The sequence below is a fragment of the Arachis ipaensis genome, chromosome B10 (assembly GCF_000816755.2).
Source record: "Arachis ipaensis cultivar K30076 chromosome B10, Araip1.1, whole genome shotgun sequence".
NCBI lineage: Eukaryota > Viridiplantae > Streptophyta > Magnoliopsida > Fabales > Fabaceae > Arachis > Arachis ipaensis.
In genome coordinates, this window is record NC_029794.2 from 117633925 (window position 1) to 117647673 (window position 13749).

At 33.6% G+C, this 13749-nt stretch overlaps 2 protein-coding genes across 3 annotated transcripts; both read right to left on the minus strand.

Annotated features, from left to right (window-relative positions):
* On the minus strand, positions 977 to 7008 carry LOC107623386 (transcription factor MYB3R-1). Of its 2 annotated transcripts, none has more exons than XM_016325626.2 (12): positions 6798 to 7008; positions 6203 to 6396; positions 5835 to 5889; positions 5571 to 5628; positions 5160 to 5254; positions 4925 to 5028; positions 4635 to 4763; positions 2723 to 4427; positions 2375 to 2646; positions 1950 to 2064; positions 1631 to 1864; positions 977 to 1312 (listed from the first exon to the last, which is right to left on the minus strand). In XM_016325626.2, the coding sequence occupies exons 2-12, from the start codon at positions 6277 to 6279 to the stop codon at positions 1196 to 1198; spliced, it is 2961 nt and encodes a 986-aa protein (XP_016181112.1). In that variant the 5' UTR covers positions 6280 to 6396; positions 6798 to 7008; the 3' UTR covers positions 977 to 1195. The 2 variants fall into 2 exon arrangements, with proteins under 2 accessions (XP_016181112.1, XP_016181111.1); XM_016325625.2 differs by having other exon boundaries at positions 6203 to 6401.
* On the minus strand, positions 9904 to 13580 carry LOC107623427 (la protein 1). The gene is made up of 10 exons (XM_016325677.2): positions 13384 to 13580; positions 13180 to 13258; positions 12935 to 13084; positions 12318 to 12460; positions 11991 to 12139; positions 11583 to 11687; positions 11090 to 11498; positions 10719 to 10866; positions 10283 to 10364; positions 9904 to 10145 (listed from the first exon to the last, which is right to left on the minus strand). Exons 1-10 carry the CDS (start codon positions 13432 to 13434, stop codon positions 10055 to 10057), a joined length of 1407 nt encoding a protein of 468 aa, XP_016181163.1. The 5' UTR covers positions 13435 to 13580; the 3' UTR covers positions 9904 to 10054.

Below are 13749 nucleotides of genomic sequence, written 5' to 3' on the forward strand. Positions count from 1 at the left end.
TATTGCCACAAAAAAAATCATTGAAAATCAGATTGTCTGAAGCTCAAAAATAAAAAAGATGAAGATTCCAATGCAACAACTAATCTTGCAAAGTATGATGAAGTTCTCTAGTATCAACTAGCTTAGCTGATATTATTTGAGGGTTTGTTTCAAAGTGTTCTTACTCTATTTTTCTTATTTAGAATTTGTTTTCTTTAAGTATTAGTATTTTTTATTTCACGTAGAGTAAAAAAACAAAATATGAAATTATTGTAATATCATTGCAAAATTAGATTTGTGTATGGCACTTTGGAGACGACGACTTTGAATCTTGTAAAAATCAAACTAAGGTGGAAATTTGTTGTGAAGTTGGTTGATTTTTCTTCAAAGATATAGTAGTTAAAATGAGGCAAATATTAGTGGTAGATGACTAGTTAGAACATGTGCATGTATACATGTCAAATGTGGTAACTGCATGCATTGAAATTGAAGTAAAGATACTAGCATAAATAAGAGCATAACCATACACGACACAAACAAGAATCCCATTTAGTATGTATATCTCCTCTTGTAATCTTTTGAGTTGTGTTGTTTTGGTTACTCTCATTTTGAGGAGTTGAGTTATACACTTTAATTTAATACCGTAAAGTATTTTGGATGTATTTAAAATTTGAGTTTGAGTATTGTTTATCACTTTACTATCTCATTAGAGATTTTCCCTTGTGTTATTTTGTTACCGACAAGTTTTTGGCGTTGATTGCGATAGAAGGTGCGCTGACTAACTATTCAGCTAATTGAATCTGAACCTTTTGAATTTGAATATAAGAGTTAGTATTCCCAGCACCGGTTAATGGGTCTCCGCGGGATGACAGTGAGTTTAATGTAAAAGCTTGAGGTTATGAATTCCTCCGTTTGTATATTTATATACACCAACTAATCATTACTCATAATTAGAGTATAATATCAACAGCTATGATTCAGCAAATTCAAATTGTACGAAATGTCTAAATCTTGCCACTGAATAGGTGATATCATAACGAACTGATATGGAATATTTCTCTTACAATTCGAGTCTTGTTCACTGTAAAAACTAAATAACTAAAAAAGAAAGAGAGAAAGAAATCCTAAAAAATTGCATGCTATGTATAAAAAATAAACTCAAACATGAATAGCAAAGCAACCGGAGACTTGCTTTGGCAATAACACAATTGAATAGCTATCTACAATCCTTCAAATATGACGACGGACTTTCTAAGATCATGCTTGATGATTTGCTGCTGTCACCCTTGCCTGGTGATCCGCATTCACTGAAGTCAAGTATGCGTCGCTCCACCTGTAAACAAATAAGTTCTAGGTGAGCAAGCTACTGAAAAAAAAAACAAAAAAAAAAAAACAAAAAAACTAAAAAAAAAAACCAAAAAAAAACAAAAGAAACTAGAAATCTGAAAGTATATAGTGAGCAGCACCCTTGTATTTACTTTATACACATGAAAGAATAACATCTATTCAATTCGGTTAAAACAGCACAAGAACCAAAATTCAACTGAAAGTGTTGCTTTTCTCTTGCCAAGTTCCATCAAGTAATATAAGAGATCGCAGTTGGTTTCGGAAAAAGCTTGAATATGGAAGGGCAGAGGAACCCAGCTCTTACCAAAGCTTTTGAAGTCAATTGAGAATGGTTCACATGCTGCTTCTGTGGATCATTATTTTCCTTGTTCTCATCCCTGTTGTTTCCAGATGCATCTTTTGGTAACGCCTTAGGAGTTTCATTTTCCAAAATCTCATGAGCATTGGCATATTGAGCAGCAGTTTGTTCGCTAACCTGTTTCATCAACCCAATTGCATCATAGCTTCTATCACATGGGCTCATGAATATCCCAAAATCCTGAAACATTATTTTGCAGTAGTTAGTAGAGTGGGAAATTCAAATCCACTTCAAGAAAGTAATTATCCAACAGAATCAACAATACCTCAATTGTAATTTCGGTATCAATCCTGGGACTAGACAGAAATGTATTTATGAACCAAGGAGATTTCCACGGTGAAGGTGATTCAAGGCTTCTCCTAAAAGGTGTTTCATTAAATCTAAAATCAAACAAGCAGTCAGTCAGAAACAATGCAACAATTGCCATCAAACATAATAAAACAATAAATTGTTTATTAAAAAAGTTGAGCATTTAACTGCTTTAAAATGACAGAAGTGTTTTCGAAAGCAGTGGTTTAAAGAATCAACACCGTTAACACAGGCCAAAATGAGGAACCTGACCTCATCCTAGGTTCCAATATCAAAACAACCAAATATTGAGCATCATCACTTTGATGAGACCAAGTTAAAAGAATAAATAGATGTCTAAAATGATTCTAGAAACAGTAACAGTATTGTTAAGAGTATTACATGCTGGATGTTTCAAAGCCTCCATCTTTTCCTGTTTGATCACCCAAATTTTCTACCGCGGCTGTTGAACAAACAGATTGTACACATGTAAGAGCAATTGAAACTCTCTCATTCTCCTTTACACGAATACAAGGAGACTTAACACTTGAGCATGCATGTTTATTTGTTCTAGCACTTAATACTATGTCTGATTTCACACCAACTTGATTAGGAGAATTCAACAGCAAGTTATTCGGATCACGGTCAACCAAGACTCCAGAACGTTGTTGCACCTGGCAAATAAAATAACAAGGGTGATAAGTAAATGTTTTCAAATTCAGGAAAGTAATTAAAGAGGATCATACTTACAATCTCAACGGTAGTGTTAACATCATCATTCCTCTTAGAATCAACATCGAGAGCTCGTTGCTCAGTCTTATCCAGAAAATCACTAGCATCCTTATCATTTACTGATTTATTGTCGTCCAGCATTGGTGGTTCATTTTTCTTGTCTACTTGTTCCATTTCAGAAGATGGCCCAAGACTTTCCTTCAATGGAGATGGAGAAAGTGGATCTGCTTTCTGTGTCTCACTGTCATCAAACATGACATCCAGTCGGGAAAAGTTTTTTATCAAGTTGGATGTCTCAAGTTTCTTGTCAACTCTCTTATCTGATAGAGGAGACAAAAAATCACGGTGTCTTTTCTTTAATATTGATGGTGTACCTGTGAAGGTTTTAGCAGCACTTTTCAACAAAGCATCCGGGCTTTTATCATGAGAAGGTGAGTCCCATAACCTAAAGGGAGTCAGACAGTTCATAGAGGACATCATAAACTGGCGAATACCAAGGGGACTAAATTCTTGCTGCATATCACTGCCAGATTGTACAAGATCACAGCTGAAGAAAGGAATATCCGAACTAGGAAAACGGGGAGGTTCATAACATAAAGCTCCTGTGTCTTCCTGTTCTGCATGCCCATTCAGCTTTTCCATGATAGAATGGTCAGTTTTTTTAGTATCTGGTCCACAGCCAAAACTATTTACAGGGATCAATTTTGAAGTGTCATTCACTATATCAGATTCCTCTTGCATTTCAGCACTACATATACCATAAATAGAAGGAGCACTGGCTAAGTCATTAGCATAAACATCATGTGCTCTGGAGACAAACTGCTGATCCTCAGGCTGAAGTAAATGTTTTGTTTCTGAAGTACACTGCAATCTACCATCATTAGCAGTAGGTACTGAGGCAGATGGTAAAGACGACTCGTGAAGAATGGAAGTGCACCCAGACAAGTCAACCATATGTACACCTTTATTATAGTCCACAGAAGAAGGGCCGTCATCACTTATTGCCTCTGAAAATAAAACTCTGCAACATTCATCATCAGATATCAACATGTGCTCTCGTAGCGAGTCCATAGCAGTAGGTCTTATGGATGTTGAAACAGCTAGCTCTACAGAAGTCTGAAATGGAGCATCGGCCATATCATGGCCTTCACAGCGAGCATGAACCATACACTCATTTTGCAACTGTGTGGATTCCTGCACAAAACCCAGTGAGGAAATATTGGGTAAGGAAAGCAAATTATGATGGCAATCCCCGGCTGCTGGATTTACAGGTTCTTGTGAGTAATTTTGCTCAATGAATTGAGAGGAGGAAGTCACTTGGCGAGGCATCTCTGGGATAGATATAGTGATGTCGTCCAGAGAAACATAATATGGCTCTGAACAAGAAGCTTGGCTAGGACTATACCCCTTTCCAGGACCATATTCTTCGTTTCCTCTGTATTCCTCTCTGGATTGTAAAACATTGCTCATCTCTTTGGCAGATGGAAACTGTGTGGCATTAGCTGACTCCTGGCTACATTGTGAAACTTCCTCTCCTTCAGTCCCCCTATGACCAGCTTCATCTCCACTAGACTGCAACTTTGAAGAGGTTGAGGCCATGGGTTGATTGGGATTTCCAACAAGTGGTACATTTGATAACGGAGTAATCAAGCCTGACGCCAAGTAAGAATCCAATTTCTTTTTTACAGAACTGTTCCAGTGGTTTTTTATGGCATTGTCTGTCCTGTACCCACAGAAAAACACAAGTACATTACAAATCTGCTTACCTATATAAACTGAAGAACGATGAAGCTAACCTATTCAAGGAACTCTGAAGCCATACTACCCAAGTCTATGCCACTGACTCCACCATGAAGTGGAAATTTGGGAGCGTGCCCCCTTTTCAACCTTCTCCCTACTTCGGGGCAAATTTCATTATTATTGTTATTACCTTCCAGGTAAGAACTTTGTTAGTTCTGCCCATTTGTTTCCATAAATTTGATGAGCACGTATAAGAGCCAACTCCTCTTCCTGTGTCCATGCTTCCTTGTTTATTGAAGGATTAAGATGATTATGCCACCTAATGAAAGATTTTAAAAAATTACCAATAAATATTAATAACATTGCTCCAAATCCTTCAATTTGAATTATAAAGACACCCAACATTATTTATTTTGGACAATAAAACTCTAATCGTACTTGTCTTGTAGAAAATACTATTTATACATCAAGTAATCATACCTTTCTCGACATTGCTTACCAATACGTCCAGGTAAACTCTGAGCAATAGTAGACCACTTTTTAGGCCCATATTGATTCACTAATTCGATAATTATTTCATCTTCCTGTTTACATTCATATTCATTAGTATTGTTAATATTAGATAAATACCTAAGCAGAAAACTTATACAATCTATATCATATACAACTTCAGAAACAAAATAATAACAGAATAGAAATGGGAAGTAGAGGTTACCTCTTTAGACCATGGACCTTTGACAAGATCTGGATTTAGGACTTTCTGCCATCTATGCAGGCACTGGACATCAGTTCTATCCTTGAAACACTCAGCTACAGAGATAACGAAAGCAATTCAAACATTGAATAATCAAGTTGCACACAAAATGAGAGACGGTGAAAGTGAATGAGTGAAACTACCAAACTGCTATGAGACCTAAAATAAAAATTATTTAAAAAAAAAGGCAAAAGCAAAGATTTTTCTTTTCATTTAAATCTGCACAATTAGGTCTATTAAGGTCCAACTGAAGAACCCTGCTTAATAGACTTAATTGGACAATTTATTATTACCCTAGTGGACGACCGGATGCCAGTTGAAGTGGGTCAACAAAATGTTCTTAAAACATACTCAATGATACAAACATATTACCTATTTTTTTCCAATTCTTTCCTTTAAAACGCTGAACAGCTTTACGCAAAGTCTCATCCTGCAAAACCAAAATCCATTATATTGAGTTCATAATTTAATTCATACATCTGTAGATATAACTATCAATAAATTTTGAAGTCCAAGATATAAGACCAAAAGAACTGAAATCCTAAACGCATACACATAATATGAAAGTAGCAAATATTTATATGAATATAATTTATATAAAAGGTAACCAGAATATGAAATAGTAATCAAATTTACCTCTTCGGCAGTCCATTGTCCTTTTGTAGAACGCCTTGTAGGACCAGTCGTCCTCCTACAAACACACAATTTATTGGGAGAGAAAGATTAAGTTCACTTCCTCTGAGAGAAATAAATCCTTACTATGGTTAACTGCAACGAAAGAACTATAGGAAAAGAGGAAACACGAAGGGTGATGAATGAGCTTCAAAGATAGTCAAGTTAATTGTTAAAAGGCTTTCAGCTAAGCACTAGCAGGGAAATGTCCTATAGCTGCTAGAGAGAAACAGAAGAAGCACACTAACCTTTATACAAAAGGGTAATTATTAGATAACAAGAACAAGTGCAGTTTAAAAAATGAAGTAAAACATGAATGATCTGAAAATTACCCGTGCAATGCTCTAATTTTCTGAACACCATCAACTACCCCATTTGGTGCAGCAATGATTTCCCTGTCACCTTCCATAGTTTGTTGGCAGATAAGAAAAATACCACACCCCAATTCCCACTCGATTATAATTCTCTTTGCACTTGGCTCCCCAGATCATTATAGTCCCGCCCTTAAACATGAATCAGTATGAATCTGAGCTGAAACAAAACACAGAAATCACAATAATTTTCCATCAAACCAAACAATTCAACCAAGAATATTGAAATCTTCAACAAATTGCAGCTTCTAATTATATCATAAGCCTTCCCCGACTTGCATCACGCAACAATGCAGCATTTACCTAACCACCCACCAGCTTAATTACACAACTGAGCACTCAAATCGAACTCAATGAAGCTCAATTGAAACTTTCAATTTCAAGAAAGCTCAAGTTATCAACTTTTTCCCCCTTTTATAACGAGACTAATTATTTCTATTCAAGTTAAACTTGAACGAAAACTGAGGAGCCAGTGTCAAATACAAAGCCAACGCAGATTTAATAGTGACTACGAATTTTGAATGAACGAAATCCAAATCGACCGTTAGATACTCACAGTACATTGCTTCAGAATGCGAGTTCGAGAAACAACTAATAACGCGATCGAAACGGCGCGCATCTGAAGATCCAAACGGGGATTGCGAAGAGAGATCTACGGATGCAGATTTTGGAAGAAGATTTTAGAGAGAGAAACAGAGTGAGCGAGTCAATGGAAAACGATCCAAACAATTTTTTTCATTCAAACATAAAGGGGCGGGTCTATTTGGGTTTTCAAACCCTATCGGTTATAGTCACCAAAAAAAAAAAAAAACCCTATCGGTTAAATGTCGAGCATGTTTGTGATTTCAACGGTGGAGATTGTGACACGTAGGAGTATAAGTTGTGTTTCTGTTCTTCGTATGAAGCGTGCCGTCTTTTTACCGTCTTTTTAAAAAAAAAAACTCAACGGGCAACTTATTTTATTGTCCAATTTTTGTGCTATTTTGGAAAGAGTCCCTCTCTTTCTTTTTATTTCTTCAAATGTCCACCACAGATAACAGCGTTTTTAGTTGAGTTATTTAATGCTACATAATTTGATGTTTCCCTTCTACCTTCCGAGAGGGAAAAGGTGCAAAAATTTTTTTTTTTTGGTGCCTTGTACAATTGTACTGGTTAGGGTGTGTTTGGCAAAAGCGTTGAGGAGGAAAGAAGCACGTTTGAGTCTCTTGAAAGTTTCACTTTTATGTTTGGCAACTTTTATCCTTCTGAACGCAGAAGTGATTCTATCTTTAAACGTACGTTTAGGAGAAGCTAAAATTTGTAGCTTCTGCGTTTCACGTTCATGGTGGCTGATTATCTTAGAAAATTAGGTAGAAATTTTATTTCTTTTTTACTAATCCTATCCTTCATTTTCTTCTATACAAAGGATACTAGTAACTATTACCATCACAGTTCTCTGTAATTCCTCCTACTTATTCTTAGTTCCAATTTTTTTTATCAAAATGGTTCAAATTTATTTCAATCACTAGTAAAGTGAATATTTTATTTTTTTTTATTATTTTTAGTACTTACTTTTATATTTTAATTTTATATTTTTTATTGTATTTTTTTTTATTCATATGACAAATGTTGTTGATTTTTTTATTGTGTTATCATTTTTAGATATTTTATTAATTTTATGATATTTTTATTATTTTTGGTTCATATGAATTTTTTTTTCTATCCTTTACTGCATTATATTTATGTTGTGTATGAAATTTTTTATTTTTTTATTTGATTTTATTCATATGAATTTTATTTACCTTTTATTGTATTTTTTTTGTTCAGATGATATATGTTGTTAGTTTTATGAAATTTTTATTATTTCTTATCTGTATCAATTTTTTTATTCTTTGATGCACTATATTTTTGTTTTGTATTAATTTTTTTTATTTTTTATTCTAATTTTATAAAATTTATAATTGTAATTATTATATACTACATTTATTATCAAAATTTTATAATATAAATTATGATCTTATAAAAAAAGACAAAATAAATAAAAACTAATTATAAGTAACAATAGAGTCATAGATAATAAAAAATAGTTGATACAACAAAGGAAATGGATTATAGTCTAAAATAATACTAAATTAAAGAGTACTGACAGTACTAAAAAATTATAGAATATTTTTTTTGTTTGATATTATAAAATTTATAGTACTCTTTTTCATATTTTTATTTTTTATTGTATTTATTTTATTTATATGATAAATATTTTTTATATTATTTTTGTTAACGTTTTGATTTTGCATGTATATAAAAAAATTATTTAAATTGATGTCTCTTTTGGTAATTTTTCATCTAAAAGTGATTTTGAGTAGTATAATCCAAACAACATTTATTTTACTATAATCAATTTTGATACAAAGATTGCCAAACATAAATCACGTTGACACAAACTTACTTTTTATCAAAATCAATTTTGCAAAATCAATTCTATGCAAACTCCCATTTGCAAACTATAATCCAAACACACACTTAAGAGAAAAGAAAAAGCAAAAGTACTAATAAGAATAATTCTAGTCTCAAATAAATGTATATCTATTTTTCTATTTTATTAAAATAATTTTTTAAGAAGTACTTTAACATAAATTATTTTTTATATGGATAAATAAGTGATATTTTTGTTGAATATTGTTATTTGGGATATTTTGCAGAATTGTAGAGTTGTAGATACACTGATACAACACGTAGGTGCGTGTTGCTTTTGTAGATATTCCGGCAGAATTTTAAAGCAACTTTAACATTTAACAAGGATTCACTACGTGTTGCACTTGAATTTGCTGGTGTCCAATTTATCATATTTGTGACGTCCACCCACTTCTGTAAAAAAAAGTAAAACTAATTACTCATGTGGTACATTGGTAAGTAAAACTTTTTATTATTTTAATACAAAATCGAATTTTGATTTCTCAGCATTAAAATAATAAAATGTTCCAATTAATAATTCCATTAAATAAAAGAGAGAATAAATATAAAAGGAAAAAGGAATTTTGAACAAATTTAAGTGGAGATAGAGAGAAAGAGAATTTAAAATTCCCTTTATTATTTTCAAGAAAAAAAATTTTGATTTCTTAGTTAAAATTAAAATGTTTTTCGGATTAATAATTCCATTGACTAAAAGAGAGAATAATTATAAAAAAGAAACGAAAGAGAGCTGCTACACATACAAGTCTTTTTGGCGTACAAGTTTATACAAGTTAACCCTAACTTAATAAAATTCACTTTTATAATGCAAGAAAGAAGAAGAAGAATTTTGAATTATGCAAAACTTATCAATACACATATACCAAAAATTTTTAAACAATACAATATAAATAACTTGTATAAACTTGTATGTGAAGAATAATTCTTTAGCTAAATAAAATTCTTTATCAAAATCTCTTGAAGATTCTTCCAATTATATACTTAGATTATTTGGTCGTTAAAAAATTTAATTATACTCTAAAACTTCTTTCCCTTCTTTAATATACACCTGTCGAAAAAGAAGATAAGGTAGAAAATAAGTACAAATTTTGCGGAGTATTAATTTGTAAATCACCCCTAAAGGAAGATTTTACATAAAATCACTTAAGCTAAACACTTAATATATACTAGCATAAAAAGCGGGAAAGGTAGGAAAAAATATAAAATTTCGCCCAAAGAGAAACAAAAACTTGGTAGATTATAAAGAGAAGTGTGTTGAAATGATATCAAAACCTAATAAGCTGAGAATACATCAGGCTACCATACAATATTCAGCTTCAACCAAAATCTTAAGAGACCCCAAAAGTTGATCTCTATTTAGAGTATTTAAACTTTCTGAGATTTGTTTGGGCGATTTCGTGATCCATTATCTCTAGAGCGTGCATGTTTTCCTCCTCTACCACCATGCCTTCCTCCCCTGCTAAAACATTATATTATTAATATTCTTGGTTTCACCCCATCCATATAGTACAACTAAGAGGATGGGAATGAAGAAAAGAAACACACAGGATTATGCTGGTCAAATTCAAGGCATTGCTTTGTGTCGCTACTTACCTTCCTCGATTACCCTTAAACTCGCGGTACTTCTTGTCTTGGTTTTTGCGGAGAAGGCTCCAGTATTCTCTTTCAGCCTCACCTGAGATCATAGACAGCAAGTTGTAGCTTGAGTTTATCAACCAATCACAATTTAACTGTCAGCAAATACCACTCTGGTACTGATAGTAATCTCAACAACTATGCACCTTCCAAAGTCCAAATAAATTTAAAAAGAATTTCCATTTTTTAATGCAATGAGCAATGGATGAAACACTGATAGAAACAATCACAAATAACGTACTAGTGAAAAATAGTTTTGTTCATGAAGCAGAAGTTTTTAACAGGTAAATAGGGCAGACAATATATCATCAGACAATGATAATTAGAAACAAATTTGAGAGTACAAATTAAAAACACTAAATGGTAAATATTCTAAAGAATTGCTTGCACCAACCAGTCACTGGATCTAGGATAGCAACAAAATTCTTCACAGGCAAGCCACCCTTATCAGTAAGTACCGCAGCAGCACGAGCTTTCTGAGCAGCTTCAGCTTCTTCAAACCGGATGTATCCTGACTCATCTCCAATCGTGAAATCAATGAACTAAACAGGAAAATAAAAATACAAGATTAACACACCAGCCTTATCCAATTCAAAAAGATGATGAAAATAACCAAAGATAAACTAGAAAAATAAGTATCCCAAAAAGTGATGGGGTCTCCAAAAGGGATAAGATATGAGTATGAGTTATAAGATACGTAAAATATTTTGGCTTAACTAACAGTATTATGTACCACCAGCTTCGTGAAGGGGAAAACACAAGTACCTTCACAGTACCAAACTTCTGAAAGATAACCTTCAAATCCTCACGCGAAACAACATTCTTGTCACCCTTGTAAGCAGGGGGTGAAATTTTTTCATCAGTTTCTAGACCCTTTTCGTCACTTTCAGTTTCCTTTTCTTCACTTTCAGTTTCCTTTTCCTCACTTTCAGCTTCTTTTTCCTCACTTTCAGTTTCCTTTCCTTCTTTCTCCTCATTATTTTCTTTGTCATCCTCAGCACTTTCTGATACCTTTTCATCACTTTCTCCAGCAGCAACTTCAGTGGGATTTGTCCCATCTGTTTTGTGGCCATTGCCATTGCCAATGGCCAGTTGATCAGCACCACCTTGGTTGGAAGGAACTTCATCTGAAATGCTCTTTAGTTTGAAGGCAATAATTAAGCCTTTAGGGAAGCTGGGACGATCATTAAAGAAAACAATCAGTGCATAATTCAATATTCATATATGGAGAGTAAAACAAAAATTGGCAGCTTCTTACTTGTCTTCTGCATTGGAGTTATTATTCTGGTGATTTGAGCCCACAGGAGGACGAGATTTTTCAAATTCTTCTTTTTCCTTTTCTCTCTCCACATCAAATTCCTTCCTGGATTCAGTATAAATACAAATTATTAGCCAATATGTTATTATCAGAAACCTGGTAGTCCTATTTTTTCCTAATAATCTCATATTCCAAAATTCTGTTCAGTAACAAAAGATAACATTGGAAGTGACAGGGCAGTGAACTGAAATTCTTCAAAAGATTATGCCAAAAAGATAAATAAATGAAAAAGATTTATAAAGTTCCTTTCATCTATTTTAAACTGAATATACTCCGTGTAAGGGAAAATTGGTCAAGTTAATCACAGGCAATAGTACATAACAACTATGAGCATTCTTACAATCTTACTTTGGTTTTAATTCTAACTCAGCCCCAGCATAGACCAGTTTTTGTTTCAAAATTTTTTCTACATCTTCCTCTGATGAAAACTCAATGAGGGCGGTGCCACAGAAGAACCTTTTGTCTCCAACATGCCGGGGCAGACGAACACTATTGACCTGAAAAAGAAAAGAACAATTTCTCAACAAGAGCTTTAACAAACAACTTCTACATAGATTTTAATCCAGTGAATTCACAACAAACATCAAAACCCAGGACAAACAGATAAAGATAATGCTTTCTGGCAAAAGTATTGGAATGTAAATCATTGCTCTGTTACTAACTTGCTATCAATACCTTGGCATGTTGACCAAAGAATGCCTCCACATCTTCCATCTTCAAGTTATATTCAAATGGGGATGCAGCAACTGTTCTTCCCTCCACCTGCTCAATAACCTCCTCTGGTTTTGGAAGTTCTTTTGTCCTACCAACTTTTTCCCCTGAAACATCAAATATACAAATAGAAGGGTATGAAAAAAAGGAACGAAGAAAATATCATCCAGCCAACCATTAAGATGACAGCGAGCAATATCATGTTCAGTGAAGAACTAATTTCAGAGAGCATATTTTGCAGCTGTATAAAACTGAAAATAACCCATCACTGTAAATCATTCTATTCCTGTTACAATGTTACACGTATATGCTGAGTGCTGACACCAAGAAAACTTAAGGATAAAGGAAACCACTATCTCCAGCTCTAACCCAACAAAATACCTATCAAATTTTGCATACTCCTTCCATATGAGAAAATCAATTCTAAAATATCAAATTATTTACACTACCTATAAATCACGTTTTGAACGTTTATCCTTACAAATTCCAAATTTCCAAGTCTACTAAACTTAAACAAATACAGAGCAGAACTCACAGAGTAATAACAAAAAACAGCGAGATATTGGGGAGATGAAACTGACCATCTTCAGAGACCTTGAGAGATGAAGAACTTCTCAAAGCTTGAGCAACAGCAGCAACAGTGTCTTTCGAAATCTCATCAGCCTTCACATCACCAAGATTAAGGTGCTTTCTCATTCTATTGAATGAACAAAGCAACGCCAAACTAACCACTGTGAAGTAACGGTCAAGAACAACAACTGGAAGGGGGAAAATTCATTTCACACTACTTCAGCAATAAGGGAAACGAAAAAGACAAAAAGGATACTGCCATCTTCGCTTTCAGATACAGTTTTCCGCATGAAATTATCGGTGGGAAGGTTGCTGTCGCTGAAGTAGAACTCAACCTGCATGAATTTTTTAGAAAAGAAAAATGGAAATGAAAACAATTGAGCTGGTTATTTAACAAAAAAGAAAAAAGAAAGCGTGGATCAAATGGAATCGTAACTAAGATTGAAAATGCGAATCGTACTTGTCTAATGACTTTCTTAGATGTTTGTTCGTCCAACGAGGGCGTCGCCATTGATGAGCAAGAACTTGAAACGCAGAGAGACGAAGCGGGAGAGAGCGTTTCTAGGGTTTCGCTGAAGATTGTAGGGTTTTGGGTTTGGCGAAGTTGTTTGAACCTAAATTCGATGACGGTTAACTTTTTAGTGGGTGGTTTAGTGAGTAATAAGGTGCCTCCCACGCTCCCACTAACAAACGTGTGTAACAGTAACTAACCCACAAGAAGTTTGATATTTCTTTTATCAATCATTATTTTAGTATAAATAGATATATACCTATTTTATATATTTTTATAAAATAATTAATTATTAAAAAATGTAATTTTATATAA

What these genes read in the sequence shown, in the direction of transcription:
- LOC107623386 (XM_016325626.2), bottom strand. Translation starts at nt 6,279, where the DNA reads ATGGAAGGTGACAGGGAAATCATTGCTGCACCAAATGGGGTAGTTGAT. An exon ending in TTAACACTACCGTTGAGATT is followed by an intron (nt 2,647 to 2,722) that starts GTAAGTATGATC and finishes TTTATTTGCCAG; the next exon opens with GTGCAACAACGTTCTGGAGT. An exon ending in ATACCGAAATTACAATTGAG is followed by an intron (nt 1,865 to 1,949) that starts GTATTGTTGATT and finishes ATAATGTTTCAG; the next exon opens with GATTTTGGGATATTCATGAG.
- LOC107623427 (XM_016325677.2), bottom strand. Translation starts at nt 13,434, where the DNA reads ATGGCGACGCCCTCGTTGGACGAACAAACATCTAAGAAAGTCATTAGA. An exon ending in TCTCAAGGTCTCTGAAGATG is followed by an intron (nt 12,461 to 12,934) that starts GTCAGTTTCATC and finishes TTGATGTTTCAG; the next exon opens with GGGAAAAAGTTGGTAGGACA. An exon ending in TTTAAGGGTAATCGAGGAAG is followed by an intron (nt 10,146 to 10,282) that starts GTAAGTAGCGAC and finishes ATGTTTTAGCAG; the next exon opens with GGGAGGAAGGCATGGTGGTA.